This window comes from Clinocottus analis, unplaced genomic scaffold, assembly GCF_023055335.1.
Source record: "Clinocottus analis isolate CAN_PGR_092001 unplaced genomic scaffold, fCliAna1.0.p SCAF_1, whole genome shotgun sequence".
Classification (NCBI taxonomy): Eukaryota; Metazoa; Chordata; class Actinopteri; order Perciformes; family Cottidae; genus Clinocottus; species Clinocottus analis.
The window spans coordinates 23,041,078-23,068,258 of NW_027175820.1; the positions used below are offsets into that span (position 1 = coordinate 23,041,078).

General features: G+C 46.3%; 1 protein-coding gene across 5 annotated transcripts in view; it reads left to right on the forward strand.

Moving 5' to 3' along the window:
* nav2a (neuron navigator 2a) overlaps positions 1-27,181 on the forward strand; it is a 103,147-nt gene that overhangs the window by 35,217 nt on the left and 40,749 nt on the right. For 4 of the 5 annotated variants that reach the window (XM_068571727.1, XM_068571745.1, XM_068571752.1 and 1 more), the window contains exons 4-12: positions 5,856-5,928; positions 6,054-6,288; positions 6,538-6,594; positions 9,147-9,280; positions 16,104-17,337; positions 18,870-18,979; positions 19,080-19,188; positions 20,392-20,814; positions 25,889-26,011. In XM_068571727.1, coding sequence (XP_068427828.1) covers positions 5,856-5,928; positions 6,054-6,288; positions 6,538-6,594; positions 9,147-9,280; positions 16,104-17,337; positions 18,870-18,979; positions 19,080-19,188; positions 20,392-20,814; positions 25,889-26,011 — 2,498 coding nt within the window. The remainder of the gene's footprint in view (positions 1-5,855; positions 5,929-6,053; positions 6,289-6,537; positions 6,595-9,146; positions 9,281-16,103; positions 17,338-18,869; positions 18,980-19,079; positions 19,189-20,391; positions 20,815-25,888; positions 26,012-27,181) is intronic. The other variant, XM_068571735.1, reaches the window with a different exon arrangement.

Genomic DNA, 27,181 nt, shown 5'->3' on the forward strand with positions numbered 1-27,181 from the left:
TTTTGTCCACCCCGTTGTACATTAACCCAGGCGAACCGAGCTCGTTTGTTGCATAAGAGAGTCATCTGTTAGCAGTAACAGTTAGTCCATTCATAGGACAGTTTTGTTAATTATACAGGAAATTATTCCAGAAACCTCGGGTGGGAGGGGGCGGGGGGTTCTTCTGAACAAGCAACCCAAAAAAAAGTGTTTTTTAGACAACAAATTAAAGCAGCTTTGCTTTCATCCCATTTTCCAATTCAATGTTGTTGCAGTTCATCAGGGAAATGTTCATGTCGCCAAAGGATTTCTGTTGTTTTCATTTGTGAAAGCAGACTGTCAGCCTGAGGATGAGGAGGAAACTAACATAACAGTATACTAATGATGATACATTTCATGAGGAGATAACGACAATAATAAACACGTAAATATGCCGAATTCAATGAGGAAAGACAAACTGTGACCAATGGCATGATTACATTTGAAAAACGAAAATTAATTAGCCGAAGCAACGAGACAGAAAAGGCTGCCTGACGTTGGCCTGTGGGGTTTTTGCATCATGATGTGTGTGTGTGTGTGTGTTCTAGCTGCCGGGTGCGTCATCTTTTGTCAATAAGGAGTGAACAGCAGCACTTCCCTGAGGTGCTGAAAAACCTCTGCATAAATCTTTCAGTCAAGAGAGCGAGTTGTTGAGGTACTTGTCTGAGTTTCGGCAGGTGAGCTGGTAGCTGTAATTTGTGTGCGTGTGTGTGTGTGTGTGGGTAGATATTGACACATTTAACCACACAGATACACACACGGTGACGGCACGTTGTCTCACGAGCATGCTACGTGACCAGAATCCACAAGACCCAGCAGTCAGAGAGTCAAATGACGCGAGAGCTTTCGGCTTTGAAGCCGGTGTCACATCGATGGATCAGAGTTGCAGCATATCGGGCGAGCTTCGTGTCTTTCCTGGACCGGCAGAAATCAGCCGATCATGTGATAGTAAGACAGAAGGGGGTTTCTCCCTGATGAGACCGGCTACAATCTGCACATCTAGACCCTTTGGGCTTTTTAAATGTACCGTATCCATTTTATTAATTAGCTTAATAATGGCGAATATTTAGTCGCAATGTCTCTTTAGAGACCCAGTGACTGGAGGTAACCCACAGATCTTGTTGTGTGCAGTTTATTTCAGACATATCGACGGCCAAAACTCCAAGACAATCTAGACTGATAAGATGCTCTACAGGCAGGAAGAAAAAGTGTTTTAGGTTTTGGGGCGAACTGTCCCTTTAACCTTCAAAGTTTTTGCTGCTCAATATGAGACTTTGTGTCTCTTGATGCTCTTAACGTTTCATCTGAGGCACTTCCATTCTGATAAGAATATCATTTCTGTATATTTAAATAGAAAAAAGCATCGCTTACGACGAGTTATCAGCAATATTGGTTTAGAAATATCGACCTGAGTATCAGTCTTCAGAAGCTTAGTCAGACACGTAGCGCTCCTGCTCACACTCCCTCCCTCTCGCTTTCGCTCTCTCTCCCTCTAGCTCTCTCTCTCTCTCTCTCTCTCTCTCTCTCTTTCTCTCTCTCTTTCTGTTTCACACACACACAACAATGGCATCGCTGTGATGGGAAGGAGTGTTTGTTTAGAGGTGGTTGGCTGGCCGCACCGCCCCACGCTGCTGCCGGAGCAGAGCGGGAGGTGACGGCGGCCTGGATGGCGGCGTGAGGCCTGGCAGAGCAGATCACACATCCAGGCAGGTAGGAGCGGCCGGTATTCTCCTCCCAGCGCTTCAGAGGATTTGATGCGCACGTCTGCCTGGGCTTGTTCAGAGGTATTTTTTGTTCTGCTGATCAGAGCATTCACTTCGGTACTCTCTTGACTGCGTGTGTGTGTTTTTGCGTACTTGGTGAATATTTCTTGGAGCATTTTTGCAAACTTGTTCCAGTGTTTTCAATCCTCCATCAGTCAGTTGTCCGAACACCAAAAATCGTGGCGAACAGAAGAGAAACGAGCCTTAAAAGTGCAGCTCACGAGGAAGACAGCGCTCTATTTCTGGGTTAACTTTGTGGTTTTGTAGTTCAACTTATTTCGTACTGTTGGCTAAACATGATATGAAATAGATTTGCCCTCAGTAAGCCTGCACCTCATAGTAGTTGTCATTGTTGATTGATGTAATAATTGGTTAATAGTTATTGATTGTTTTAGACGTAATGATTGATAATTCATGAATCTAAAAGAATGTCGTAAATGATGACAAAAGCCCATCATATATCGCATGAACCCAAAGTGACACTTTCAACTAGATTCATCTGGTAATAAAAAAAAGTAAAGTCATCTTTACTCTGTACTGACTTTATAGAACATTTAAGCCATTTTTTAAATATAATTTACCGATTAGTTTTCCTTTGATCAGGTAGATTAAAAAATGCAAAATGTCAGCGAAAAAAGGTGAGAAGGGTGGAGACGCTTCATTCCTCCTCACAATGAAATGACAGTAACAGTAAACTATGTAGTGATGTGCAACAGATTTATTGAGCGACAGGTTATAGATCCATTGATCGGTCTTCCTGTTACAAACAGGTCCTGTCCAGTAGCCGGTGGCAGATAGTTGAGTTAAATAGTGTTCCTCTGGCCTCGCTGCGATCTGATCCCTGCATGTTTGAAATAGCGAGAGGTTTCAGTACGTGTACCCCCTGAGAGGCGGGACTTGGGAGCATCTCAGCGGGGACGGCTCTGGCATTTGTGATGGGGGGGGATCTCAATAATGAAGCATATCATCTGCAGTCTGCTGCTATTTAAACTCCCAACTATACCAGGGAATTTGGGCCAGTAGGGGAGTGGTTCAGTCGCTCAAATGACGTGCAGGCCTCTGGGTATGTCGACGGGCGTACGGGGGTATTTCAGATTCAGGTTTATTTTTAAAGGCTCCGTGGTATTCGGAGAGAGGGCCCCGCACTCTGCATGCCTACCGTCGCTACGTTTTCTGCTGCATCACCTCGGAACGGCGACACATGTCAGCCCCTTTTGACAGCTGTTCCCCCCGAGGGGGTCAGAAGGTCACGGACATGTCGGCAGGAGGCCGCACTGCTGTTTTCAACTCAATCCGCCAGCCGCTTCACACGCTACCATGGCTCAGATAGTCTAACCCCAGAGTGGAATAGACCCCGGTGATTAAGTCGTGGATTGAATCACAGCGTGGTACGATAGTGAAGGTTGTCACTTGTAATAGATGATGCAGCAAGATGTAACCAAACAAGCATTATGTAAGTATAAAGGTCTGTTAGTCGGTAATAACATGCTTTTGTGTTTAACTATGGTGGTTTAGTGATTATAATAATAAGTGATAATCTGGTTTGTAGCATATATATACAACTAATATCGATATGGTGAAGATGTACATTGTGTTGTAGTGAATAGAGGTAATAGCATTTGAGAACATATGAAATAAAAATGGTACTTAGGTGGAACTACAGAAGTAGTATCAGCTTAACGGATCAAAAGTAAAAGGACCTATTTTGCAGAACAACTCTTATAATATGGTAGAAAACGATCTTAAGCTGTTTGTAACATTAATACATGTGAGAGTGTTTTATTATTGTTGTTTGTCGATGCGGAGCTAGTGTAGTTGTGTCTATATTGCATCATATCACATGAGAATATCACGTCTTTTTATATGTACAAAGTAACTGAGTGTTGGATAAATGTGAAGTTCTAATGAGTATAATGAGTATAATGTGTAAGTAATAGCTATATGTCCATTAAAGCAGGATTATGAAGATGTAATTTGCAGTGGATGTGCGTGAATGATGAGTGTGGAAGTATTTTTTTGTTTAATCCAACAAATCCCAAAAATCTCAGCTCATTGATGGAGTCACTGCTCGGATCAGCAAGAGAAATAAAGTGGATGAAGAATAACTTTTAGAAATGCCCTGATCCCGCGATCCCGACTGCTGAGCGCCGATGAGCCATATTGACTGATAGATATCGTTTTTGTTGTTATGTAGCAGCTGGTAAACCATAAATTCAGATTATATTTTCTCCTTTTACTTTGCTTTTGTCATCGACAGTGTTTATTCACATTTAAACACACAATTCAAATGATGAGGACATAAAAGATTGGATTTTGATTGATAACTCCTTTTGGCATTAGTAGTTTTAGTTATGTCTTATAAGCTAGCTAGTGTAAGTGTGTGTGTGTGTGTGTGTGTGTGTGTGTGTGTGTGTGTGTATTTGTGTGTGTGTAGCACTACAGCATCTTGAATGTTGGTCTGTATATCAGAGGTTCACGTATTGTAACAGAGGCGAATGCAAACCAGTATTTACTTTAGCTTCTCACCTCACAGTCAGATGCTTCCTCACAGGGAGAGAGAGCTGTAGGTCACGCTATATTTAGTCAGTGCATATTAAGTGTAATCGTGTCATTAATCTTTCGTGAGCGGGGCCCTCCTGGTTGCAGCCCACACCCGGCCTCGCTTACAGACGACACAGTTCATATGTAGTTGAGTTGAGGAACCACCTGGAGTATCGCTGCTCTATATCTGTACTCCCATGGCTTTCAGATTAGATTTAAACTGTTGTACTTTCCAAAAACAGGGTTTGTTGTAAGTACATTGTGGCAGATTAGCCTCGCTGCGTTATAAACCTGCTCCCACTGGCAATAAATGTCACGCGGAAAAAGATTTAACGCCTCTTTAACCTTTTGTGCGTACTGTAAAATGCTTTAAAATGTCCCTTTTCAGTAGACTGCCTTGCTCAGAGTGCCGCTTTACGGTCGCAGCATCGGCCGCGCCGCGTGGATATCTTTTGTGCCGTACTTGACATGTTTGCTCATCGAAAAAAAAACAGAAACGGTTGGTAAACTTTGATCGCGCGTCATTACTCCGCAGCGACTCTGCTTGATGAATTGTTTTATTTGGTTTACTTTGTGGTCACGTGGGGGCCGCCGCCCAGCACGTTCGCTGCATAATGGGGGGTCACGTGGGCTCCGAACAAAGCCCAACGTCTGCCTATCAAATCCACTCGCGGTCCGGTGACAGCTCAGCAGTCTGCTCAGGTTGCCATGAGCTGCTGTCATAGCAACTGTGTCTGTATAGACGGTTTAGCCTCTCTCTCTCTCTCTCTCTCTCTCTCTCTCTCTCTCTCTCTCTCTCTCTCTCTCTGTCTCTCTCTCTCTCTCTCTCTCTCTCTCTCGGTGCTCTGCTGACTAGAGTCTGCTTTGGTTTTGAATCAGGTTTTTTGACGATGTCACCAAGTGGCCATTACTGCATTGTTAGCTTCGGCACAGCAGGATGTGAACGAGCCGCCGTTTTGGGACATTTCACTGTGTGTCGCACCGGGAGGCATCGTGTTGCACGTTGTTAAAAATGAAAAAAGTGGTTGTCCAAACCACCACAAAGAGAGGGAATCTGCAGAGGAGGACCCTCTGAGTTTTTAGTCTTTATGTTTTTTTAATGTATTGTAGAAAGCCCTTAAAGTAGGCTTGTTCATCCAAAAACCTTCACCAACGATTTAAACATAGAGAGATATTGTTATGTCTACGTCATTATGCTGTGAATTTACTGGTCTGACCCACACACAGATCAAAATGCACTGTATGTGACCCCTTAACTTCAAAGGAGTTTGACACCCCTGATATAAAGCATTCCCTTCCAACACTGGTGTGTTTTATGTCTGCAAACAGGGTTGTATGAGTCTGAAAATACGCTTTTAAGTGGCGGGGAGACACTGCTGTTGACCAGAGGTTATGGTTTCATGGTGATATCTATCAATGAGCAGACGCGTGCACCACCAGCGTGCTCGCTCACGTTATACAAATATGCAAATTCGGCATGTAAATGCGCCGGGCGCCAGTGTCTTACCGCCGTGTCTGTGTCTCTCTGTCCAGATTGAGAACATCGACACCTGCCTCAGTTTCCTGGCAGCCAAAGGAGTCAACATCCAGGGCCTGTCTTCAGAGGGTAAGGTGGACTCGTCTGCACGCCTGCTTTCATTTTCCCGCGACTCAAAGTGACTCATTTTTCCCTCCAGCTTCTCCCCTGTTGACTTCATTTGTCTCCCTCCGTCTCTCTCCCTGACCCCGCAGAGATTCGTAATGGTAATCTGAAAGCCATCCTCGGCCTCTTCTTCAGCTTGTCCCGCTACAAGCAGCAGCAGCAGCAGCAGCACGGCCAGCGGCAGACCGCCCAGCCGTCCCAGCCGCAGGCCGCGCACCCTCCCCTGAGCCAGCAGAGCAGCGCCCCGGCCCAGCTCGGCCACCCTACGCATGGGACTCCCGCCCTCACAGCCCAGAAAGCAGCACAGGCCGAGATGCAGTCCAGGTGAGTCCGGCTGGCTCCGATAAGTGCCGACTCTGTCGACTGGACACGTAAAGGGAACGTCACCTTGAAACTGGGCGAATGGGGTTTTTTGTCACTGTATTCTTCACTTTCTTGCTGTTTCCTGCGGTTCTAATCCATCATTTTGTCATCTCTATCCTCCTGTTCACACCTACTGTCGTTTATAACTGTAAACCTGACCTCTCTGTCTCTGTCCTCTTCCATATCTCTCTTCTCTTTTTTTCTCTCTAGGGATGGCTCTCAGAGTAAACTGCTCAAGTTTTCCCTTGGTCAGAAAAAGACCTCTAGGTCAGCTTCTTCTGCCTCTCTGTTTTCATCCTCCCCCTCCCTCTTTCCTCCTCCTCCTCCTCCTCTTCCTCCTGTCCCGTCCCCTTCCTGGAAATTGGAAGGTAGAAATTGCCCCGAATCGAGGATAATGTCTCTTTCGTGCCGCAAGGAGTCTCACGTTGTTTCTCTGTCTGCGATTAAGGGCAATCTCTACCACAAGCACTATCTAATATGCATGAGTGGAAGCGATAGGGACTAAAGCTCCAGGCGGCGTTTTCGGACGGCCCCGTCTGTCCGGCGGCGCGCCTCATTTGCCAAGCCTGCTAAATGGGCTGTGAAAGACCTTTAGATAACCCTTAAGTAAGTCTGTGTGTGTGTGTGCTCGACAAGCATATCCCCCCATGTAACGTGACATTTATAATTAACGCGGAAAAAGAATCTGCGACTGGTATGTGCGTCTATCAAGTCTGTTGTTCAAATGTTTTAACTTCCGCCTGCGTTCACGTTTCTGTATTTTAGCATGCAGTGTCGTATGATGTGATGATGCACCCTGGATTGGACTTAGGATGTGGTTTTTGCATGTTGCCCATCCCAGATTCTGTTTGCATTGCACCTGCCCCACACCAGCTCCTCTCCATAGCAAAGCAAGGCAATGGCTCCACCTTCTGGTCAACCTGTGTAACTACAAGCTGAAGAGTTTAGATTCTCCTGGTGCTCTCCACCTGCAACAACACCATAAAGAATATATATTTCCAAATTTAGCTACATTAACTAAGTAAAAATAACATTTGTATGTATTTTAAAGAGCTGAAAGGTTTATATAAACTGTTTTTTTTTCGACAGACTGCACATGTTCAACAATCTGTCTTTAAAAATAAATGCCTTAAATTAGTGAAACAACCTCAATTTCTGAGATTATGTGCACCAGTCTTGAGCAAAAATGCCAATCTGAGATCCGCTGCACGTCAGACTCATTCAGGCAGGCGCTGAAAGGATGAAATGGAGCTTGCAGAGCACAGAAAACCTCGTCAACGCGCAACACATTTCACATGTGCTTTATAACGCATTAGTAAAATGGCTCGGTGCTCTTCCATTTGCAACACCCTTTTAAATAAATACCTCAACGTTTTAAATTGGTAAACCCAGGTCTTTTCTTTCTTCTGTAGAAACAGAATAATTGACAGGCCACTCGTGTAAATTCGTTTTGACCTGTTGTAGCCCGTATTAACCTTCTGAAATACATTTCTTAAACCAAACATATCCACGCCATCCATCATTTCTTCCACACGAGCCCGTATCCAAAGAGGGGGGAGGCAGTAAGTAGACTGAATGGCCCTGCCATAATTAAAAGCCAAAGGATCTTAGGCTGCTCTTGACTAAATAATGTGGTAAAAACCCATTACCTCGCAGTGGCCAGATGAATAAGAGCCAGTCGAAGTGAATGGCATGCCGGAAATGAGACTATAATGTATACAAGAGCTGAGAGAGGGCGAGAGGGCTGTAATCTTCTTATCAGCATCTGCCTCACAGTCCCACGGTGATGATGATGATGATGATGATGATGATGATGATGATGATGATGATGTTGTCGCCGACCTGTGAATTAGCATTTCATTAGCCGCTTGTGTGCCACGGCCTGGCCAGATTACAGCTGGGCTCACAGACCTCACGAAAGGCAACAGAACGACGCACAACATGGATTCAAGGTGTGATCGATCTCACCGACGCTTATCCGCGGCGAGTATTTCCTGTCTAATCCATGCGGGGGAAAATAAAGGAGCAGGACGTGTAATCTGAGGCTGTCGGGCTCACACCTCCCCAAGGACCGGGGTCAGCCCGTCCAACCCACTCGGAAAACGTATGTCTGTCTCTATTAGATTACTGTAGGTGCGTAGAGGGAGGTGAAGCCGTCAATCAACAGCTGAGTTTACATGGATTTAAGAGTGTGTGGCTTTTCATCCAAGCCTCAGACCTTCAGACTAAATATGAACCGGACTTGATCATTGTATCTAAAGAGTCTAAAGTAGATAAAAGCAGAAATAAAAGTTCGCAAAGATCAGGGCAGCAAGGTGACGGAGTAGTTAGCCTTGTCATTGGGTTGAGGTAGAGCTCAGTAACGGGACTCTTCCTTCTGGAAATCAATAAAGTAGGTCAACAAAAAAAACGTGAATTCAGTCCATTGATTCCTTTTCGCGCCGCAAATTCACATCGTGGAAATGGAACAAGCCATAGTGATGATTAGACATGCCCATTGTTCCTCATATCCCTTTAAACGTATCATACATATTAACACCTTAATAAAACAACGGTGACTCAGTGCTTCTTCGTTAACGGTTGCCTGAAAGCATGCAGCAGCTATAGCGGGCGTTAGCGTCGTGTTGTACGTTTCAGATCAACACCTCTCCGTGTTCACTTGCTGTAAAACAAGTCTTCCCGGTCCCCCGTACTCTCCAGTTGTAATCAAGCGATACCCTCCTGTTTGATTCGTCCCAGCAGAATCCTTCGCCGCGTTGAGTCGAAGGCTTCGTGTGGATTATGTTCTCTCCCACATTGCTTCTCTCTCCCTCCATCAGACTTCCCGGCCCGTCAGCGAGGGTGTCCACTGCCGGCGGTGACATCCCTCCAAGAGGCTCGGTCAGTGCTGCCGGGAACCGACGCAGCCAGGGCTTCAGTGACAAGACCAAAGGCAACTCGCACCTGAACAAAGGTAAGGAGACGGTGGCCTCGCAGCTCTTATGAATGTCAAAGATAGGTTTGAGGTGAATTGGGAATTACTCCCGTCGGTGCTTTTGGTGAGTTTCCGTTGCTTTGAGACCGAGAGGAAGGATTAAAACACTGTGCTGGGCATGCGACGCCGCGTCGGAAAACAACTGTGTCCTTTCAAGAGCAAACTCCTCCTTTTAATGTTTCAGGTCAATTCAGTTAACTCAGAACATTTTATATTTCGCGTCACAAGGAGAGAGAGAGAGAGGGTCTTGTTCTCAGTTCCTATAACAAGCATCCAGTTGTTGCAGCTCAGTGACTGGTGTGAAATGTAAGTAAGGAAGAATGTCTGCCTTCGGACCTGTGTTTGGTTACTAATTTAGGGACATTGTCTCAGTTTTAAGGTGAGGAGACGAGCTGGGATTCATTGGATAATGTCTCTAGATGTTATTTTGGCCTGCGTTTATTTTCCTTTACAGACTGTAGCTCGTGTTTTTGAATCCAAACAATGTATCGCTGTGGTTGTTGTGATACTTTGTGGTAATCTCTAAAAACCAAAAGAGATTCTTTGTGTTTCTTTGAGTTGTCTGGTCTCATGCAAACGGTTCTTTTTCATTGCTTTTGTTTCTGAAGACGAAGAATACATTTCTCATGAATCATGTCACTTTAAGTTTCTTTTCGTTACTTTACTGCTTCATTGTTGTTGTTTTTTGTGTTTATTGAGAAGGCCAAAGGGAACGATTCAATCCGCTGCCGCTAGAAATTCTGAAAATGTCGCCCTCTTGAGGTAGGAAGTCAGGACGGAGCCTTTAGCTTCCCCATTTCCTACCTTTTGCGGCCGCGGTCCAATTTGCTGTCGCAGCCGGTGGGATCCCATCCAAGGTGGTCTCTAGGTTTAACTTTGTTTCTGCCAGTTTGGTACCCATGAGGCTCGTACCTTTTAACTTGAACCAGATATCTTCGAGCGCCGTTTTACATCTTTTGTTCCGATGATTCAACCTGGAGAGTTTCACTTTCAGTTGGAGACGTAAATGTATTTTTAACTCCTCTGACCCAGTTTAACTCGCGTTGCCCGGCGTTTGAGTTTTGCAGCATACAAACTCGTGCGTGTGTTTGGCAGTGAGAACTGAGAAGGCCAAGGCTTTATATAGACTGTTAGTGTTCACAGTCTAAACTCATTACCCTGCATTAGACAGAGAATTCTGACCAGAGAGGGAAAGAAGTGTGTGTGTGTGTGTGTGTGTGTGTGTGTGTGTGTGTGTATGTGTGTCTGTGTGTGTGTGTGTGTGTGTGTGTGTGTGTGTGTGTGTGTGTGTGTTAGAGAGAGAGAGAGAGAGAGAGAGAGAGAGAGAGAGAGAGAGAGAGAAAAAAAAACTGTGTGTGTGCTAGAGAAAGAGAGACCCAGTTGTCCGTGTTTTCAAGACAAATTGACAAAATAACTGGGAACGCTGTGAACGGCACTGTGGGACGCTTATTCTGATGTGTGGCTCCTTTGGAGATGGGGCACTTTCAAGGGGTCAGTGTTGTGTTTTTGTGCGTTTGTGCATATTGTGTGTGGGTTTATGAACGGCGGCCGTGTTAAAGGAATAGTACAGCAGTTTTTTTGAAAAGCTGACTTTATGCGAGATTGGAAGATCAAAGCTACTTTGATGTCTTTGTGCCAGCCAACAGGAAACAACTAGAAACAGCATGTTGTATTTTGTTTGTTCAATCTGTACAAAATAAATTTCAAAAACAAGTATAAGTTGTGATTTTATAGGGGTTTGTGTGCCTCCTTGTGGTCGCCAGGCTGCTTCTTGCTTAGTTAAACTTACTGGCTGCCGGCTGAAGAGTCAGATTGATGGTACAGTGTGATGTCAATTGTATAAATATAAGCCCTGGCTGGAAATTAAATAAGCACATTTTCTAGAAAGTTGAAAGGCTCCTTTCAGGGTTTTCAATACAACATTAAGCGCATACCTCTAAGTGCCTCTACATGGCTCTGAAACATGGCGCCGGCTGAGCTAGCAGCTAACGATGCAAATGACGCCAACAGCGCTAACAGCACTAGCAGCTCGGGTTACAACACACGCGGAGAGACAGTGAAATAGTACATGGTTATTGCTGCAATATTAATGCTTTGCACATTGTACAGATAACCTTTAGTGGTATTTGTAGCAAAAGTAGTCGCCGAATTCATGTTGGAGCCGTCACTCACCAGGTGTGTGTGTGTGTGTGTGTGTGTGTGTGTGTGACCGCTGCGTCAGCAAAGTTTTTCCATAGAAAGGACCGAAGCTCATCTGGAAATCAGATCAACTTTAGTTCAAAGAAATACTGTTTACATTAAGAAAGTAAATGTACCATCCTGGCGTGCGTGTGTGCAAGTGTGTGTGTGTGTGTGTTTGTGTTTATATGTTGGTGGGTTTGGGAGCAGCAGACCATATGATTGGCAGCAGAAAGTATGACAATCCCTTGTCGACGCCCCCTCCTTCTTGCCTTGTTGTTGATATGCTGCCAAGCCCCTCCCCCCTGCCATACCACCCTCCTCCTCCTGCACTCTCTGAATGGCTGGCCGTGGTTTAGGACTCTTCTCTCCTCTCCTGTCCATCTCCTCCTGCTTTCCCCATTCTTCCTCTGTTCCTCCTGGATATCTGCAGCACCTATGAGGTTTGTCAGCTCGCACTTGTAGACTCGCCTTGAGCTCGTGCTGCAGTTTCAGATGTAGACTTTGAGCTTTGCATTGAAACTTAAGAGTGGCAGCAGATTTAGTCGGTTGTGTTGTTGTAGAGCTTGAACCATGTGCATGTTTGGTGCTGCATGCAGACTGCAGGTGTTCAGGTCAGAGGATGTCAAGTCAGTTGACCTGAACTTTTTGTGAAGAATTTAATTTAAGTAATGAGGTTGAAAGGTCAATTAGTTGTCAACTTCTTGCTACCTGAACCTGATTTAGAAAGTCCTTTTGTGACCAAGGTGTCATTTCAAATCTTACAGTCAGTCTGAATTTCCCGTTTAGTTTAGTTTGGTTTGCCTTTAAAAAAAATGCACATGTTGCACTTATCTGCTACACATCATCTGGGCACGTTGCGAGACGGTGGGTCCAGGGAGTCAGAGACGCACCTGCAGCTTCTTTTGTGAGGCCGGATCTGCTCTGTGTCAATGGTCCTGACACCAGCGCGCAGTACTGCTGTACAGTAAAGAAACGACCTGAACCTGCTCTTCTGCTCTGCGTTAACGCGAGGTGACAGCGTCTGGGTGTCCAGCAAGTGACACAGAGCAGAGAGAGCAGGGGGCAGCACCTGTGTGTGTGTGTGTGTGTGTGTGTGTGTGTGTGTGTGTGTGTGTGTGTGTGTGTGTATGTGTCTGTATGGCCCTCGACGAATGAATAGCCTTCTGATGAGCCGTAGCGTCACTGTTTGAGTGTATTCATGTGGAGAAACTTTAAAATGTTTCCGTCGCCGCACAAAAGCCGGCTGTCCCTCTCACTTGTTGGAGCACAATGCCTGAAGGGGAGACGGGAGGGGGGGGGGAGGCTTCTCAACTCAGAACGTGATGAGTAAGCATACACCTGCGGCCTCACACTTTGTGCCGGTCAGATACAGTTTGTCGTCGATTTTTTTAAACGCCTGTGAAGGTATCGACCAACGAGGGCGTTTTCAGGTCAGCATATTGGCCGCCGACCGACCGACTGACGAGGTTAGGCGTAATGTCTTGTGACCGTGAAAGGGGTCGCGGGTGTTCGCGGTGTCTAAACGGTGTCAGCCGACTCTCCGTCTAATGTGTTTAACCGCTCCTTTTTTTTATGTGCAAGCGGTCACACTGCGTCGTATTTGCTCTGGTCTCCGGTCCCGGCGGTTAATGTGTTAGAAGTCGCCGACCAGAACAAACATCCCCCTCTCTCTCCTAAACTTGACATGCATGCACAGACATGTGAACACACACACACATATGCACACACAGGGAGAAGAGTGTTGACACTTGTGTGGAATTACACGCTTTTCCTCTGCTGTAGCCGGACATTAACACAAAAGCGTAGACACACGAGTGTGACCATCCATGAAACGAGTTTCGGGTCCACTTCGGCTCATTTCCCAAATTGCCATGATGTTATCGGGAGGCGCTGTGTAAAGGAGTAGCCTGAGACAGATTCTGAGAGGGTGAGACAGGTTTTTATAGCCAGTGCATGTGGTCCTTTCGCCTCCGGGCACTCCACCGCTGTCGTTTTCTGCTCTGGGTTTTTATTCTGTAATGACTGCTATAATTAAGCAGTTGAGTAGTAAACACTGAAATTCTTTCAACATGTTTCCTCAAGCAGACGGCTCGACCGGCACTGTGAAAGAGGGACAATCTGCAGATTAATTCCGGGAGGTTTTTTTTGGCCCACGGCGGCACAGGGCGGGTCATTAGGTCAGTGACCCATTCTTTGGTCACCTTGGTTTATTTCTGAAGAAAAAATTGCTTCCTCAAGTGCATTTTGTGCGGATGTTTTGAAAAAACCATGTTTCTCAAAATGCAGCCGGGGGGAGAAAAAAAAGCCAAAGTGATAACTTGTGATCAGAAAATTCACGAGAGAACATTCTTTCCATTGGATTGTGGTGGTTGTCATAAATTATGAGGCTTCAATAAGCGTCAATAAGGGAGTGTGATGTCACCACCCGTTATAAAAGCAGCACCTCCATCTGACTTTTTCATTCCTGTTTATTTGCGACGGGCCGACGCGTTGAACCTCGTCTGGTGCACCTTGGCCGGGGTTCATGACGCAACATTGTCCATCGCAGTCTCGCGTCACTTCTGACCCGACACGTTAAAGATTGACCACTTTGCCCTCCGTACGCAGCAACCCAACTGGAGCGCGTCGGCCGCGGTCACCGGGTGCAGCCACGGCAACTCCCAGCTGGCCCTGTAGTGTCCAGGGCCTCTCCATGTCCGAGCCTTTCTTCCTCTGTTTCCTTTCTGACCCCTCAAAAAAAAAAGCATCCGCGACCAGCACAGACTGTCCTGCTGGCCCGCATCAAAGCTTCACTCATCCCCAAACCTGCATTCCCCCCTTTATTCCCTCTGTGGCCGGAGGTCCCCCCTTCTCATTCAGCCACCTCCAATAGGACGCCAGCTATTAGCAACCTGACCCACTTTTCCGATTGCTAACCGCTAGCACGGCTAATTGGGCTCTAATCACTTCCTAATGGCTGCATTGTTGCAGGTCTGCACTCGCTAAATGCTAAGCAGAGGGAGAACGGAGAGCCGGCCAGAGAGTGCCTATTTCTAATTAGGACATGAAAGGTGCTGTAAAAACGAAATAAAGCAGAGAGCCAGATGAGAAAAGAGTAAACAAGCGAGTTGAGCGTTTAGTTTTATGTCTAAATGGGGACTTCATGAGGCCATATGAATAACATATGAGTATGAATATGAGCACTGTGAGAGTGATAGTATCATCGTATAACATGTGTGCACCATCTTTCTGGACCGCTGTTTACTGTTTCCTTAATGTCTTTTTTTAATCTTTCGTACACGTACGAAGAGCAAAGAAAATACCCGAGTCCAATTCCATGTACGTGAACATTTACATGGCCATTAAAGCTGATTCTGATTCTCAAACATGAGTTATTCTATATGCACCGTCATCACCTTTTAGTGCAATTTTTTGTAATTACACAACACACACACACACACACACATAGGGGCAATGACTTTGTTCTCTGCACATGTAGACATCACATGTGCACTCTCTTTTTACGTAATGAATAGTTCAAAGTCGAGATGAAAATGAAAAATAGTGCGTTCATATTTAACAATATATTCGACAACAAAAAAATCGCCTTCCATCCTGTTTTTGGGGTTTTTGCAGTGTATTAAGAACATATATTTCCATCGGTCTAACATGACTGCAGTTGCATGAGAAGGTACAACACAGCAGCAGCAGTGACTTGGAATAAATATGTGTGTGTGTGTGGAGGTGTGTGTGTGTGTGTGTGTGTGTGTGTGTGTGTGTGTGTGTGTGTGTGTAATGGAACTGTTATGATTAATTCCTCCCAGTGCTCCCTGCAGAGGCCCTCTCTCTCTCTCTCTCTCTTACTGGCCGTTGGTGTTTGAATATTCAAATGTAACTGGTCTGAACTCTGCGCTGCTCGCAGCACCCCTCTGCTTTCACACTGACAACCTCAGCCGCTCCGGATACTGTAGTTCTCTTTAGCAAAGAGCAGCAACTCGCGCCGGGAGTTCCCGCTCTTCTTTCGCTCCTTCTTGGTAAGTTTCCCTGTTGAATGCTGAGTCACTTGTCGCAGATTTACCCAAAACAGTGTGTTTTTTTGGGGGGTGATGTATTGAAAGCAGTGCTTTACAGGAGCATGTTTGTGCTGCAAATAAAACAAAAACGCTTTTCTTCTTTCTAAACAGTTCATGTGAACACCGTTCATGAATGTAATTTACAAGGCAGTGAGGACATCTAACCAGATGGAGTCAGACAATGTTTCTTTGTGGAGCAGAGGGACGCTGACCAAAAGCAGTCCATATAAGTCCGAGCCTTATAAGTGCAGCAGCACTGCTTCTTGACGTGGCCTGCTTGGCAGCACTTTAAAGCACTTGTGCCTGCTGCTCATTGTTTTTATAAACAGTTTGTGAAGGGCTCCTCTCATTGTTAGTACTAAAGGGGTTTTAACAGTTTTGGTGGCCAGCCCGAAGGAAAGGCAACGGCACGTTTGGCTGAATCGACGCAGGCCACCTCCAGGCCCTTATAAGGCCACTTTGTGTGGGGTCAGTCGAGACTCAGCATCCTCCCCCCCTCAACAGATCCTTCCTCCTCAACTGTACCTCGCTATCTCATCTTTTAATCCTACGTCTCTTCTCTGCTGCAGATTCCTCAGAGGGCATGACCTCACAGCCTTCGGCGATGACTGAGCATGCTCCGTCGTCTGCAGTGACCGTCGGCTCCTCCACCAGCATCCCCGCCGCTACCTCCGCCCAGATCCCTCCCCCATCTTCGGTGTCTTCTCCCTCCTCCTCTTCCTCCACGGCCATACCCCAGCCCAACAGCAGCAGCAAGCCCTGGAGGAGCAAGTCGGTGAGCTCCAAGCACATCTCCCCCTCTCCCTCCTCATCCTCCTCCTCCACCAGCAGCAGCCCGGCGTCCGCCATGCAGTCCGTCAAGCAGGAGAAGGACGCTTCCTGCAAGGCGGACGCTCCCCCAAAGGCCGTCGCTCAGAAGTCAATGCTGGAGAAGCTTAAGCTCTTCAACAGTAAAGGAGGCTCCAAATCTTCCGGGTCCTCCAACGGAGCGGCGGCGGTGGCCCAGGCCGACGGCGCCAGGCAGCTCGGGGCGGCGCAGGTGGAGAGAGCCGAGACGGGCTCCAACACCGAGCCCCTGGAGGAAGACGACGGCAACGTCCGGCCAGGGGTGAACGGGACCGGCAACGGGACTGCCTACGGGGCGGCTCCCTCCGCGGGTACCACCGTCTCCACAACCGCCAGCAGCCCCAAAATCGCCCTGCGGGGCATTGCCCAGCGCACTTTCAGCAGAGCTTTGACTGCCAAGAAGGGCTCTATCAAAAGCACAGAGAAGGAGAAGGGGAAGGAGAAAGGGAAGGAGGCGGGGAAGCGCATCTCGGCCCCCGAACGGACAGAGCTCAGGGGCGACGAGCCGAAGGAGGAAGTAGCACCTGTCGCTTTAGACGCGGACAGCTGCAACAAAAGGACCTCTAAAATCACCAGCTTCATTCCCAAGGGGGGTAAGGTGGCCAAAAAGGAGAGTTCCACCCCTGCACACAGCGGAATACCAAAGCCAGGAGGCAAAGCCCCGGGAGTCGGGGGGAAAGCGTCCTCCGCGAAGGAGGCGGGGGAGAGGCCTCGGAGCATGCGGCTCGGCGGGGGTCTCGGCATGCACCGCGGCCCCCTGGACCGAGACAGGGACAGCAGACACTCCAGCTCTACCTCCAGCCTGGCCTCCACCGAGGGGAAGTCCAGCGCCTCCCCCGCGGCAGGAGGAGGCACCACCCAGAGCACAGCCAGCAACACCATCAGCGTGCAGCTACCTCAGACGCAACAGCACCACAGCCACCCCAACACGGCCACCGTCGCACCTTTCATGTACAGGTGAGCTGTCAGTTGCATTATGGGTAACACAGGAAGAGGAGGAATGTGTTGAATAGAGAAATATTATATCTCTGGCTCTGTTGCTTGTTTTTAAAACGCTGTGAAGTGCTCCTTTTCAGAATGAACGTGGCTTCAGTGACTATAAATGACTTGACGCCGGGCTACAACACCGCGAGCAAAGTCAGGCTTCATAAAACACTGATAAGACGAGAGTCAATAAACTACTGCACATCCTCAAAACTCAAAGTTTTACACACGGCATATTTTCCATCGATGGCCAGGTTGAATTCTTCAGCCACTACGATATTTGAAGTGTATTTGTTCCGTGCATGCTATTAAATGATCTAAGCTTTTTGGTGTCCAACCCTGTGTGTGTGTGTGTGTGTGTGTATATATATATATATATATATGTATATATATATATATATATATATATATATATATATATATATATATATATATCCGTAGTATGGTGTGTCTAGGATCTGTCAATGTTTGTGAGAAGTCCTCTCATATCTGACATTTGATTCTCTGACAGCATCTAAAAGGAGGCATCTGTGAGCTGTTAACCAGGAATGTCACATCTGTGTTTGTTCATGTGTGTGTGTGTGTGTGTGTGTATACGCAGAGCGTATTGTCTGCATGCATGTGCAAATATGTGTGGACGTCGTGCGCTTCTGACCTCTGCCCCGGTCCCAGTGTGATAAGGAAGGAGGTCTCTGATTCTCCACCAGTCCTTTCTAACAGCCCGTCTCATTAGCCTCCTGACACTTCCTGCGCCGCTGCCCTTTTCTCCCTCCGTACATCCTGACCTGCAGCTAAGCGGCCCAACCTCTCCAGACCTCCCCCATCATCACAATTCACAACCATAGGTTTTTTTTTTGCGTGTTGTACCTGTCAGGTGCCATTACCTGCATCATTATAACACCTCCAGCTGTCAGAAAGAGTCTGTTTGACAGAACGTTAAAGCAGTAAGAAGCATAAATGTTCATGTTCAACCTGCTGGGGACTGGACAAGTAAGAAGAAAGCGGCACTGCCAGAGATGATGGATGTCAGTGCCTAAAAAATAACCACGAATATGCAGCCAACGTTGGGTCAGTTAACCAGACGTTAAAGAGAGGCAGTCTGTGGCTTTGACTGGCTCCCACTCAGAGAGAGTGTACAGCAGTCAACAGGGACAAAGTCTGGGATCAGGCAGAGACCAAAGGCTGCGTATGACCGAGGCATTCAAACGTCATCGTCTCAGAAAGCAGCAGCCAAGTGCAGCGCGGTGTAAACCGTATTGATTTATTCTTCAAAGACTACCTTTTACTGGCATTTTGCGGCTTGGCTTGGCAGGCGTTGGTTTTTTTGGACCCTGGTCACAAGACTTGAAACACGGCAGATTTAATTCTTAATCAGGTTTATCCCTCTTTCGTGACAATTTGCGGGATATTAGGTTTCCTACTAAATGCACAAAGATTCAGAATCAATAATATCCCCCCCATTCCCCTTCCCCTCTTTGATCCCTCGAACTATTTGTTTTCCCCAGATCCCAAACAGACGGCGAGGAAACAGGAAACCCTGAGACCGGCTCGGGAGGAAGAGGGGGAGACGTTTGCTTCAGCAAGACCGGGCAGCTCTCCATCGAGGACCTCTCAGGTGGGCGATCGCTTACAGAACAGGATGCGTCACCTTTGCTTGGCTTGTTCTGCCGCTCAATATTGTTTTTTGTTTTTTTCCTCAACTTGTTCTCACTCAGCTGAAGACCCAGAGACCAGGCGGCTGCGTACCGTCAAAAACATAGCAGACCTGCGGCAGAACCTGGAGGAGACCATGTCCAGCTTGAGAGGAACTCAGGTCACACACAGGTGAACGAAACAAACGCACATTCGTTCTACCGGCTGATGTCGTTAGTGATAAGTAGTGCAGCGCCGCTGAGACCGACTTAGTGTATAGAGTCGTGTTTTGTTTCTATCCCAAAGCCTTCACTGCACACTTGTAGGACAACTTGTCGAAGAGTAACAGGTGCTTCACCCGGCATACGGAGGAAGAACTGTGGAAAATGAAGTCGAAATGTGGAAGTAGTTTGAGTCTCGACATTTTGTCTTTATTCGGAAAACGGTATATTAACTTAATTCTTAACATTCCAGCTTTATTTCTAACATTTTGACTTGATTCTCAACATTTATCAAAATAGAAAACACTCAAAAGATTGAATATTAGTTTCCTTATGCCTGGCAAAATACCGAAAGTCCAACGATTTGAGCCTAACTTTACTCTCAAAACTTTTACTTTATTCTCAAAATGCATAATTGCCTGTCCCTAACAGAGTAAATACAATGTCATTATGCTGTGTATTCTGCTAAGAATCATCAGCACAAGCATATTGCTCACTGCGTATTGCATGTTTCTGTAGTTGGCGTTGCAAATCTACTCTAAAAAAGCCCCAAAAAGAAGACAAATTAAGGTAATTTCCTGTTTACATTGTCAATCCAACGCTGCACATAGAGGATTGTATGAAATGTGTTGCAGTGGAAAACAACAACTCCACTGTTTGGGGATCATCAAAGTGTAGCGCCTTGCAACGGCTGAGTGGTAAACAGGCCAAATCAGGATAACTGTTGGGGATTTGAACTGCCTCGTGGTCAGCAGACTGTGTCTGTCTAGCTTTACAGGTATTACCTCTTTTCCTTCTGGTTGCCGTCTCCTTTGAGGGCCCTCTCGCTTTGATCGCGGGGCATGTCTTTCATGTCGTCTTTGATTCAGGTTTTTTTTTAAACTCTAATCACATTTCCCTCCCACAGAAGTTTGACCTCTGCTCCGGCCTCGCGTGTCTCGCCGCTGACCCAGCTGTCTCCATTTAGTTTTGGGGCTTTGTAGTGAGCTTCATATGTCCTGTTGTCCTGTTTTAAACCGTGACAAAGACGCTTTTTATCTCTACTTTTCCCCCCCGGTCTGCGCACCGAGGAGATTTTTCGCAGTTTGCTACAACAAGTTTTGTAGTTTGTGAACCTGCAACGATTTCTCAAACATCTCGGTGGACAGATGCATCTTTGTCTCCTTCTGTTCAGCACCTTGGAAACCACCTTCGATGGCAGCGTCACCACAGATGTTAGCGGTGGCGGTGGAGGCGGCGGCGCCGCCAGCAACAGCAGCGGCGGCGGCGGGGGTCGGAGCAGCATCCTCAGCCTCACTTCGACCCGGCCCTCCCTGTCATCGTGGCGACTGGGCCACTCCAGCCCCCGTCTGCAGGCGGGCGACGCCCCCTCAATGGGGAACAGCTACGGTGGACGGGCCGGTGGCGGCCAGGCCGGCGGGCGCTACTTGTACCCCGGGCACCTGCGGCGGCAGCTGGCCGGCAGGGGGGGAGCCCTCGGAGACAGAGCCGGGGAGGACATCGACCTGGACGGCATCGCCGTGGACGTCACCGGGTACATGAGCGACGGAGACGTGCTGAGCAAGAACGCCGCGCGCCCCGATGACGTCGCCAGCGGGTGAGCCGATGACTCTTTGATTGAGAGCTTTTAATCCCACAAACAGGTTTGGAAATTGCTGGTGCAGAAAGATTATTTAGAAAGGAAAATTACATAACAGCAGTTTTGTTCTTGTTGGTTGCAGCTTCTCCAATGTGAGGATTTGCTGCTTTTATTTGTGTTTTATCCGTATAAATAAAACACTTTTTATAATCTAATTCTTAGCTGAAAAAAACAAGACATTTGAAGATGTCACCTCGGGTTGTGGGAACTTGTGACGGACGTTTCCCACAGTTTTTTCATTCCGTAATCGATTAATGAAATAAAAAGATGAACCGATTTCCTGATCAACAACTAATTTACTCTCCACCACTGACTAATCATTTGGCAACGCCGTATAGGAACTAGTAAATAGCTACGTTTTGCTTTTACTTGTTCAAATCATGTGTTCCTCGGCTGGTTGTAATGTGTTGTTGTGGTCGACCATGTGACCCCAACAGCCTGCGAGTTGTCTGAAATACAAGCCTGCCAGAAGAGGGCGGTAGTGTTCCTATCCCTCACCATTCCCGCTTGAGATCCAAGTGCCGGATGATATCCGATAGTTCCCTACAGCTCAGATCCCACAAGTATCCCGTCTCAGTAATGCTAATACAGCGATATTTATTCGCTCTCTCGGAGCGACTGTCCGTGTTGCAACAAGCCCCCTCCTGCATACTTTGGCCGTCGCACTGTGCAATTTAAACCTCCGCTGTCATCGTTATTATTATTATCAGATAAAGTCGTAAAAAGGTGTCAACCCGCCTTCGCATGACATCGAGAGGGTCTGGTGATAGTGCTGCTGCAGGGATTTGTTTGAGTTTGAAAATGCAAATGTGGAAAAGAGTCTGAAAGCTTAAGGAAGCGAGGTGAGAAAAAACAAATCATGAGATGGAATTACCTCCTCTGTCCTCCGTTGGGGTTCGCGCTGATTGTCCAGCCCCCGAGGCGGCTGTAGAAGTCGAGGGAGCTAAGTGCTCTTGAAGTACTCGATATGTCTGAATCTGAGGCTGAGCAGACAAAAGGCCGAGCCGCAGCCCCACCTGGACAGGTGAGTGATGGGAGCTGGTTGGCAGGGCCATTCGCTCGCTCTGCAACGTGATATCCAGCGACGCAGGAGATTTAAGAACAACTTCCTTCTGATGATTTTCTGATGCTACAATATTGTTCCAGCTGTAATTTTAGATGACGCTCCTGCTGGTGCATTTATTTTGTCCTTTTTGGATTCAATCATAATCGTTTAAGTCCTTTAAAATGTAGGATTGTGCATAAAAAAAGAAAGAAAAGAAGTTTGTCTCAATGGTTTAACCATCTTAAACAGACACAGACTGATGAAGTCACACACAAACATTCACAGATTTTCTATTATATACATATATATATATATATATATATATATATATATATATATATATATATATATATATATATATATATATATATATATACAATATTCATTGCTTTGTATGTACTATCTTTGTATTTTGGACTGTTGGTCAGACAAAACACAGCCATTTCATGAGCTTCAGCTCAAGAAAATAGGGCAAATTTCTTACCATTTCAGGCATTTTATGGACAAAATGATGAATCTATTACACAAAAAACAACAGGGAGTTGAATATTTGATGAAAACAGTTATTTATAAGCAGTCTAACAGTAGTCTGAGATCAGATAAGCTTCTGTCTGCCGAGCTAATTGATTTAGTCACAGAGACAACATGACTGATGACATATTTAGTGTTTGCGTCGTTTTTTTCTCCAACCCCCTTTCCTTTCGGCTTCTCTGGCCCTTGGAGACCAGGACACCCCCAACCCCACCTCATACACACACACACACACACACACACACACACACACACACACACACACACACACCCCTTTCCTCGGCTCGGGGGTACGTTTCCCCGATCCATCCCTCCGCCCTCCCCCTTCTCTCGTCTCCCTCCTCCACCAGACCCAACCTCCAGCCGGGAGGGGAAAGCATGCGGAGCTGAGGAGAGAGGCTGCATACCAACACACACACACAGACACACACACGCTCTCAGGCTACTCACGGACACATAATGCAGAGTTCACTGATACAGCTCGCTCACGTCTGATACCGTCATGATCTGCCGCGCTCTCACCTGCTGATTTTATTCACGTAGCAGCAGAAACTCACGCGCAGGTTCAGACCTGAGAGACAAGACATTTGGAAACGGACACCTTTTGCTTTGGAGATTTGTTTTATCAGCTGGGAATCGACACTCACCTGGACTTTTTTGTTTTGGCTTTTGGACTAACTGTTTTACCATGTTTGAGGCAGAAAGGTACGTCAGAGTGTTCCAGACTTATCTAGATTTAAAGAAAAAATAAATGAATTAAAAAAACAGACGCTCTAGACGCGAGTGTTTTTTTTCTTTTCTAGAGTGTGACATTTTGTGAATTTCCTCCTCTTGGTCCCGCAGTGCGTGCATTCTTAGTAAGTCAACTATTTCTGCAGCTTCATTCACTCAGGAAGTTTTGCTTCTGCTCGTTCCTGCGGCTGTGTAAACTCTCTCCGGCTGTTCGGTTTTTTCAGCCCATAAACTGTCTTGTTTGGACACGTTCCTCCCGATTTGCAGAAGGGTTAACAGGTTAACCAACGTCTGAAAAACAGGAGGACGGAGAGGCTCCGTTACTCATTAGTGTGACGGATTAACATGATTTGTGTGCATCTTCAAGGTGACTTTGTTTTGGGGGGTGATGGATGAATCCCATCATGGACGACTAACCTCCCTCGGAGTGGACTATTCTTCACCTGTCTTCACTCCGTCTGTCCTCAATCTTATTGTGAAAATAAGCTTCACAACAAGTCTTGTATCAGTTGATGGTGTCATTCTATTGAACTTCAGCGGTGGGCATCTTTGCCCGTCTTAACATTGTTTACACACAACTCTAAATGGACGTAACATCTTATAAGAAATAATAATAACCACAGCATAAGACACAAAAACTAAAAACATATTTAAAATGGTCTTTGAGGTTAAGTATTGTAAATTCCATACATTTTGAAGACAATACAGGTGAATTGGGTAAAACATGAAACAATAGATATCACCATAAAACATGCCCAGTTGATTACTTCCATTAAGACAATTGTTTTTTGTATGACAAGTTTTCTGTAATGTTTTGTTTGAGGCGTGATCTGAGGCGGATTTAGCAGAAATCTACAGATGCAATGAAAGAAAACACCTAAATGTGTATTGTCAATGTTTCCTCCACTGATCTGGAAGCCAACATTGCCCGGTGCATGAACAGCAATGCCTCTGCATGTGGTTTCTCTCCCGAAGGTCCATAAAGGCAGCTGAGTACATACAAGTGTTTAAATCTGGATTTAAAAGCCTAAATCAGGCCCCTCCTCCTCCTCCTCTTCTCTCTTCACGATGTTTGTTACCAGCTCCTCGGTTCACGGTAACTAAATGCTGAATCTCCATGTTTAGTTTGGACTCTGAGTAATGGTTAGCAGACCGCTACCAGATGACCTGGGAGCGCAGCCCCAGCCTTTGTGCGGCATCCGTGTTCTGGTGAGAAAAGTGCAACATCTGGTACTTTTGGGTTTTGCTGCTAAAACAGCGTTCACATGCTGTTGGGTGCAACAAATCCGTCCCATTCTGCTGTATATCTGAATCCAGATTGCACAGGGAATTCTCACCCGTTTGCTGGGCTCGACAGGGCTTCTTTTAGCGCATTGTTTTGGTTTTCCAGCCTGCAAACTCAACTCTCATTACCCTCATTTCCAGCAGCAGCTGTGTTGAGTAAAAGAAGAAGAAAAAGATAACTCAGATAAGCCCGGACAGATCAAGTGAACGACTGAATTAAACACATGCATGTAGCAGCTTTTTAGCCTGTTTTGTGCATCAAAGTGCCCGAGAGAAAACATCATTATTGAGCCTTTGACTATTTAGTTTTCAATTAAATCGGTTCCTCGAAAAAGGCTGTAAAAAAAAAAAGCTATAAACATTGTAAAAGTCTGCAGTTTGTCCGGCATCTGTTTAGGTTTGCTCTCTGCTGAGTGACTTCTGGTTGCCGTTAAGTTTCTGTCTCGCAGCTCAGATGCTGATTTGGTTTGACTGCAGGTTACACAAAGGAGCTCTGTCTATATCAAACGCTGCAGTCTGTGTATACTGTATATACATGTAGGTATAAATGTCTGTTTGTGTGTGCTGGGTTGCCTCTTTCTGAGATCCACCGAGAGATAACACGCAACGTGTTTTAGCGGTGGGACTCTGGCGAGGCGGTTTTGTTGTTTTTCTACTCGCTCAACTGCAGAAGCCGACTCATCGCGGCCCCACACAGAAGGCATTCAAGCGCATGAACGCCCCGGCCTCCACTTTTAAATCAGCAAACATTTCATTAAGTTACACCTGGGTAAAATGAGTCAATATTTAGTTCCATTAGGAATCTCCTCCGTGGGTAAATATTTGGGGGAATTAGTGCGTGTTGTTTTAGTTTGAATGGGAATGTTTGTGTAAGTGTTCAGGATTTTGAGCATCAGCTCCAGACTGTAACTGCTGCTAACGGTCAACCTCCAACTGCCCATAAATCAAGCCCATTCAAAAGTTATTTTCCGTTATGAGATGACGTGAATGCCCTACTTAGCCTGCCTTTTACATATACGGGGGTATTTTTAGCTTCTTTTAATGTTCGAGCCACTGAGTCAATCATAATTTCCCGTCCCCGGAGTTGATGATAGACTCTGAAGGTGACGAAGGCAATATCCTTCTTGGAGAAATAAAGAACGGACTCATCCGCTGCCCAACGAGCTGCCACTTCTTTTACAGACCGCTGTTGTTTTGCCGCCGGCCACATGAGAGAATTGTGTCTGTTTGCCAAAACCCCGGGGATTGATGGGAGCGTTGCCTTCGGCCCGGGAAATCTGTATATGACAAAGGCAGCTCTGAGGAGAAATTAAAGAGTTCGTCTTCACCCTCGCAAAAGTCTGCACGACTTGAATTGATCCAATCTGAGTCCTTTTATTGCGTGCTTGAAAACTGCTTCATGGTGACGATGTCTTACGTGCTTTGTCGTGTGTTTTGCAGCTACATGACCGACGGAGGTTTGGGTCTGTACACGCGGCGCCTGAACCGCCTGCCCGACAGCATGGCCGCCGTACGAGAGACACTCCATCGCAACACGTCGTCCGGACAGGGAGATGCTGACAGGTGAGTCTGAAACAAGCCCATGAAAGTGCATTTTAAATGCATTTTTCCAGAATACTCCTATTAAAACACAAGCTGAACTTGATGTACATGCTGCAGCTCGTATACTGTGATGCTTACTGGCCTCTTTGCTGCTCCTGTCGGTGCAGGAAATAGAAAATATTCTTGTTTTTTCCCCGTTTGGTGTCACTGGTCTTTGTTAAAATATGTGTAGAGAATAGTGACATTTATTGTCTGGGACAATATTACAGTATCTCTACTGCATCAAAATAATACAGTAAGTTAATGTGATACAGTCATTTGCTGTAATAATATAAAAATAACAGTATTTTGCTGTCGGTACACCAAACTGCTGAAGCACCAACTGATTTCAAATGCTGGAGCATCGCATTGAGACGCATGTTTTCAGGTGTTAACAGCATATATTGGCCACAGCGTGTAGCAAGTGAAAAAGATTGAGTGTTTGAGTGTCTGTGGGACTTTCCAGCGCGTCCTCGTGTCAGCGTGAGCGATCGGTGGCGACGCTGCAGTCTTTTGTCTTGTCACAGAGATGGAGAGAGATTTGGTTTCCTGGCTAATTGACAGACGGAAATGGATGAAGGAGCCAAGCGGAGCCCCAACATGGTGCACGAGAGTAGAGGGGGGGAGGGAAAGAGCTTGATATCAAGCTGGACAGGACCGGTTAAGACAAAGGAATGCCTGGTCTCCTCATTGATATCCTCATTGATAACATGTGATCTTTTATTTAACAGAAATATACCAGTTCTTTGGCTCTATTTGACATTTAAAAACAAAGGCTTCGTAATCGTAGTCGTCTTGAACTGGCTACACATCCTTTGTGTGTCTTGTAGTCGTCTTAAGTGCTTCAAAGCGGCCTTTTCCGTTAATCCTCAGGTGTGGCTAATTTCCTGTCCTCCAGACTTCTGACCTTTGTCCTCTTGGTCTCTTTTACGAACACATTCTCATTAAACTCCCCCAGCCCTTAGGTGAGGTTTGCACAAACTGCCCCGCCCCCTCTCCTTTTCTCTCTCACCATGGCTGCTCAATAAGAGCTAGTTGAATTATCTAAATGCAAAGGAAAGGTGCTTCAATGCTTCCTTCCTTATCTCCTTTAGCATAGGGTGCACAGGACGATCCTCTACGGAAAGAATATAAAAAAGAGACGCGTCATTC